The sequence below is a fragment of the Perca fluviatilis genome, chromosome 4 (genome assembly GCF_010015445.1).
Source record: "Perca fluviatilis chromosome 4, GENO_Pfluv_1.0, whole genome shotgun sequence".
Classification (NCBI taxonomy): domain Eukaryota; kingdom Metazoa; phylum Chordata; class Actinopteri; order Perciformes; family Percidae; genus Perca; species Perca fluviatilis.
In genome coordinates this window covers 13,109,363-13,115,587 of record NC_053115.1, presented here as the reverse complement: position 1 = coordinate 13,115,587, position 6,225 = coordinate 13,109,363, and the positions used below count along the sequence as shown (strand labels likewise).

Here is a 6,225-nt window from a genome sequence, read left to right as displayed (position 1 = left end):
TACTCGTGGTCTAAATGATGAAAGCACGAAAAATCTGTGTATTTTGCATTGCTTTAACTTTGACAATAGCTATAAGATGCACATGCAACATGAATTAATGTGTGATATTCTCCTCAGTATGTCCACCCACATAGAGGGCGAGCTTTCAGTCACATGTAACTATGCAGAAAGAAGATAATCGCCTTTTAATAACAATCTGGACTCACTGGGTAACATAAACTGGAATTTTTTCACAAGAAACATTAAATAAATCGTATAAATCATGTCCAAAATATAGGAGATACATCCTACTGGAGTAGCCTGATGGCGCAATTATCCAAATGACTCAGTTTCAGCAGGAAATGACACTATAGTTGCGACTAATTCAGTTTATTTTACCGACCATTGACACATGCCTGACATTAGAAAAAGCCACACTGTCAATCTGGGCGTTGGGAACCTGTGACTCATTCGGTATCGGTCCTGTCTCTCTGCCAGCAGGACGGCAGGGGCCACTTCATTCTCGGAATCGCTTCTTCTGACCGTATGGAGTTCTGCGTCTTGCGCGCAGCTCTATGTCCTGGACCCGGCGCTAAAATACTTCAGGGCAACAGACACTAGCCTACCTCTACCTCTGTGGGGACATAAAACATGCGACACCTAATTCAGGGTGTCTCAGTAGGTGAACACAAACTCAAACAGGGAACTCCCTCGACGTGTTCAGGCTGTTTCTCCGCTGAGCGCACACTCTCCCAGAAACCGTGAACATGCCTTCGGATCTGTCTTCCTCTAAAGCCCTCTACATCGGGATGGAGGTGGTGATCGCCGTGTCGTCGGTCATCGGTAACGTGATGGTGGTCTGGGCTGTGCGTATTAACCGCTCTCTGAGAGATACAACGTTTTGTTTCATCGTCTCCCTGGCCTTGGCTGACATTGCGGTCGGCGCTCTTGTCATCCCCCTCGCCATAACCATCAGCATCGGACTTCAGACGCACTTCTACAGCTGCCTGCTGGTCGCCTGCACAGTGCTCGTCCTCACTCAAAGTTCAATCCTGGCGCTCCTGGCCATCGCCATCGACCGCTATCTGAGAGTGAAAATACCCATGAGGTAGGCCTAAAGGTGATTCTTTTCCCAATATCTTGTCTCATTTGCCTTTGTGTCCGGACCGCTGCTCGGACCAAGGGCACACCACCAGAGCAGTCATGCAGGATTATCATTTTAGCTCCAATCAGAAATAGAATGGAATGTGTAGTGTAAAGGTGTGTCTAATCATTTTAGTTAGTTTACAGTAATATTAGGGCTACATTAATCTGCATTGGCATCTCTGCAAGATCTCTACTGGAAACTACAGTATGGCAGGGATAAAAGTCAGTGATTTTCAAGGCAATGACATTATATATATGTTCAAATTATATTTAGTCTCGTTAATTCATTAATTATTCATGTATTTACTTTTTAACCCCTTAAGTATACATCTCCATCACATATCCCAAATATAAGCTGTAAACTGAAACAAAGTAATATAAAGAAAATTATATATTAACTGCCCTCTTCTCAAGATGAATAAACAACACAATCAGATTGTCTGATTGTTCAATATTTTCCTCTAAAAATAATGATACTGTTTACATGATTCTTCAAGTCTAAATATGTATTTTAGACATATAAGAGCTATTGTATTTTACATCTGTGCAGACGCCAGCTGTTTTACAGCCTGAATGTACAAGAAGCATTGGAGGTGATATATGTTGTACCTCTTTACTTCTGAAGTTGTTTGTTAATAACTAAGGTCATGGGAAACTGACATTTCTGTTACATGGTAACAGATATTTTTAAATTGTAGATGTTATCAGTTAGTATTCCTCTTGTCTGACCCGTAATTTTACTGAAAACTCAAGTTTCCACTTCAAGTTGGTTAATTGGACAATGAGAATGGACAGAGGATGCATGATTGGTCAATAGGCTCATGGTTGGTGGTTGATGGATTGCATAATTTCTCAAGCTGGAACCAAACATGCACACTGCACTCTGTCACTCAGAGGACATTAACAAAGGTTGCAGTGACACGGAACAATACAAAATATTGTGTAGTATGATCTCAATATTATCGGCTTAACTGTTATTGATCAGTGTGCTGCAAGGTTTCTCAGCCCTTCTCATCACACAGTACTTAATATAGTGATGGTATAGGGTAATGAACAGTAAATATCTCACACTTTTCAAATTCAAAACTTTGAGTATGATGTCAAAAAAATATTGTATTGTGATAATGTGAGTCAGAAATTGAGTCCCTATCCCTAACCCATCCCTGGGACTCTAGAGTGACAGAGTTTAAAAGGCACTGATTGCTTTTTATAGCAGCGGTGGTTTGGAAGCACGTTGTCATGATAAGGGTGCTGTGTGACGGCCTATGTATTGCTTCGCTGGAGGATGGGATTTAGCTGGTGGGAGATGAGGATTGAAATCCCACAGGAAAACAGATAGATGGAGGACAGTTGAGTCCAGAAAGTAATATTTGGCAGAACGGACAGCTGCTCTGTATGCAAACAGACCGCTGAGCTTTACAAGCAGCTGGACAGAGAGTTAACGCTCGAGTTAAAGTACAAAAGCCGAGATAAAAACTGTCAAATATGCCTACTCCTGACTCACTTTAAACATCCTTTGAGTTCATCATAAGTCCTGTGTTGTGTCTGCCTCACCCTAACTGAACTCCTGAGTGGTTGTGTGTGCTTTGTGTGACACAGAGTGAAAGGCAAAGACAACTGAGAGTAAGCAAATGAGGGGGATGATTATTATTATTATTATTATTGTTAAAATTATTATTATTATTACTATTATTGTTTAGCTCTGGCACACATCTCAGTGTGTTTCTGTGTTAGTGTTAGCGAGGTAAGCCAGGGAGCAGGCATGATAAGAAGAGAGAAAAATGTGCTTCACATGTGCTGTAAGAGAGTGAGAGTGTGAGAGTAAGAATGAGTGCCTGAGATTATTTATCCACCCCTTTCATCTGATTGAGTCAGCACTTGCTCTTTAGACATAAAGGTTGAATTAGAAAAATCAACAACCAACTCTAACACAGGAATGTTTCATGTCTTCTCGACAATGACTAATTCGGACGTGTTCAATAGCTGACCATTGTGTGGGAGAGACAGGATGGGTAACATCCTATTAGACCAAAGAACTGCAGACAGTTATGTTAGGCAACAACACACACAGTTTTCTGAACAGCAGGGATGTCTTGCTTGTGTCTGCTTTATGTTTGATTTGTTTCTGAGAACACATAAAAGAAAAGAAGATCAAACTGAATCTATGTCACCTGCTGCCATCCTACACAGAAATAAAAAAGGAAATGGGGAATTACAGGACAAAATAACTGAAACAGTTTATAATACAAGTTGGTCCAATCAAACAACCCCACAAACTACAGGCTTAAAGCATCACTATGTAGTCTAACTTTTGAAAGAAGAAATAACTATTTATTTTACAAACATTTAATTCATAGGCAATAAATCACTGTTAAGTCTGTTTGAGATCGGATCTAGCTTGCATTTGGATCCGATCAGCCAGACCACATGGCAAGGTGGCCTGGATCTGCATCTGACGCATCCAGTCACAAAAGTCGCATCGAAAAGACAATTGCAACCACGGCCATAGTGCTTTAGGAGTTGAAACAACACCCCAAGATAGAATTGTTAACATTAATGCTTCACAAAGGAAGTATTTGTTGTGTATCTTCTGCAGTGAATTATATGTTGTACTGGACTGAATTAAAAACAAGATCTTCTCCCTTGTTGCCATAGCTACAAGCGGGTGGTGACTCCTCGGCGAGCTGGCACGGCAGTGTTATTGTGTTGGCTGGTGTCCATCATTGTAGGCCTCACGCCCATGTTGGGCTGGAATAACCTTCAGTTTCTCCGTGACAATGGTTCCCTGATCACTGATGACCTCTTGGTTACCTGTGAGTTTGAGACAGTCATCAGTATGGACTACATGGTCTACTTCAACTTCTTTGGCTGGGTGCTTCCCCCTCTGCTCCTCATGCTCGCCATCTATGTTGAAATTTTCTACATGATCCACAAGCAGCTCAACAAGAAGGTGAGGTCTTTGTCGTCTTGTGGTTGCTTTGTTTGATAGGCAGCAAATAGACAATTATTTTCCTATTGCTGTATTTGCTACAGACATCCTGTGAACTGATTATACTAAAGCTAAATGTATACACTGACGATCTTTTCCTTTATCTCTCTGTAGGTGACAGCTAGCCACACAGACCCTAGCCGTTACTTTGGCAAAGAGCTCAAGCTAGCCAAGTCGCTCGCCCTTGTTCTTTTCCTCTTTGCAGTCAGCTGGCTCCCTCTTCACATCCTGAACTGCATCACCCTCTTTTGCCCTGCCTGTGACAAGCCGATGTTCCTCGTTTACATCGCCATCATCCTTACCCACGGCAACTCGGCCGTCAACCCCATTGTGTACGCTTTCCGTATTAAGAAATTCCGCACAGCGTTCCGTAAAATCTGGAAACAGTACATGCTTTGTCAGGATCCAGTGGGTCGGCTTCCTCAAAGAGGGAGCCAGAGAGGACAAAGTCATGAGAGAAGGCTAAGGCAGAATGATGATGATGATGATGATGTGTGACTTTTGGCAACTAATTGGATTGCTGTGTAACTGTTAAGTTTCACTCCACTGGTTCACAGAATGGACAAGACTCTGGCTTTATTTTCATGCTCGAGGGATTACTGGTCAAAACGGCCTTAATGGCACTGAAGCATGTCAGAGGGATGAAAGAGATCAGGGAACTTGATCGTGGACCGTCCAGCACACTCTAAGGAGGGCAGAATGACGAATCGGCATTGAGACATTATAAATCAGACTTTGATGTAAATAAGACTGATTGATTATTTCTCCAATGGCTGACAAAATGAAGATGATGCCATATGAGATAAGGGGCTTCTCATCAATTTTCAACACCAACCTGTTGAACTTGAATAACTACAGTAAGTGTATATCTGTAGCATATTCGGTACAAGAGTAGTGTATGCTGTATTGTATTTTTTGACCTGAATTAAAATTCATGGCCTTTTTTTAGGTGAATAATCTCAAATAGTTAAGCATTGTATTATGTGCCTCATTTACATGCTTAGTTATGTGGCCTTAAGGACAGGACATGTAATGATAGGAACTAAGTGCATTGTGTTAATAGTGTGAATCTGGTAAACCAGTGGTGGGCAAGCAGGAAGTTTGTGCCACCAGCTGGGTGCTCTGAGATGGACACAGGATGGACTGTATGCTGGCTGCATGGATCAAAAAATATCCAATTGACCCATTTGGAATTACAACACAGGATCTTCGGTGAGATGAACGTGTGGTCTGACTGTGCTAATGTCAGTTGCACAGTAACCCATTAGACTGATGACCCTTACAGATGTGTAGTGCTATCCAGCGCATGTGAAGGTTATGTTAGGTTTTTTTTACGTTTTTGAGACCATTTGACTGACAGATACTAGCTAGTAGTTGTAGCAGCTGAAAACAGCAGCCATGCTAAAAGAAAAAATACTTAATGCTCCTCTTGAAATATTTGTGGACATGGAAAATGGTCAAAAACTGTGGAGCTACCTATTAGTAACTATATAACTGTAGCTACTGTGAATCTAAGGAATGTTGGAGCTCCTCCCGTCCACTAAGCTTAATTAGATCTGGGTAATAATCATTTTAACCCTGTAATGTACCTCTACTGTACATGTACCACCAGGTCCTTTCCACTACCAGCAGGTGTTTTCACCTTTTACACCCCGATTCTTTGTGCCGAAGTAGGTATGCCAATGTAGCATCATCACATCCTCTCTGTCATTTCCGTTACGGGCTGACATAAAGTGTTGCCCTTAACAATGAGTTTTAGAAGATCATTTGAATTAATACATGTTGAGATGGGACTGCTGACAGTTATAATATGTACTGTATGTAACTAGAAGATACTCTATAAAATTCACCTCACTAAGCCAACACCTGTTTATCTCTGACACGTCCTCTTACAGCAGGTAGTAGAGTAGGCAAATTGGGAAATCCATCCTTCAAGCATCTCATTTGACAAATGGAGACAGGAAGGTAAGCAACAAATGTAACAGCATATGGTGAGCCCTGATTTAAATTCCTAATGCTGTACCTGCATTAGCAAGTGGAAGCATCAAAACCCACTCTGCTTTATGACAGAAATAGCGTCTCACTATCTCCCCATGCTTCTCCGTATCAAG

At 41.6% G+C, this 6,225-nt stretch overlaps 1 protein-coding gene across 2 annotated transcripts; it reads left to right on the top strand.

Moving 5' to 3' along the window:
* Window positions 1–311: 311 nt before the first annotated feature.
* On the top strand, window positions 312–5,068 carry LOC120558093 (adenosine receptor A1-like). 2 transcript variants are annotated; one of them, XM_039798956.1, is made up of 3 exons: window positions 316–1,087; window positions 3,781–4,075; window positions 4,229–5,068. In XM_039798956.1, the coding sequence occupies exons 1-3, from the start codon at window positions 747–749 to the stop codon at window positions 4,610–4,612; spliced, it is 1,020 nt and encodes a 339-aa protein (XP_039654890.1). In that variant the 5' UTR covers window positions 316–746; the 3' UTR covers window positions 4,613–5,068. The 2 variants fall into 2 exon arrangements, with proteins under 2 accessions (XP_039654891.1, XP_039654890.1); XM_039798957.1 differs by lacking the exon at window positions 4,229–5,068 and having other exon boundaries at window positions 312–1,099; window positions 3,781–3,897.
* Window positions 5,069–6,225: the final 1,157 nt, after the last annotated feature.

Coding starts and splice junctions, on each gene's coding strand:
- LOC120558093 (XM_039798956.1), top strand. CDS start 747: ATGCCTTCGGATCTGTCTTCCTCTAAAGCCCTCTACATCGGGATGGAG. Junction 1,088..3,780: donor AGAGTGAAAATACCCATGAG/GTAGGCCTAAAG, acceptor TTGTTGCCATAG/CTACAAGCGGGTGGTGACTC. Junction 4,076..4,228: donor ACAAGCAGCTCAACAAGAAG/GTGAGGTCTTTG, acceptor ATCTCTCTGTAG/GTGACAGCTAGCCACACAGA.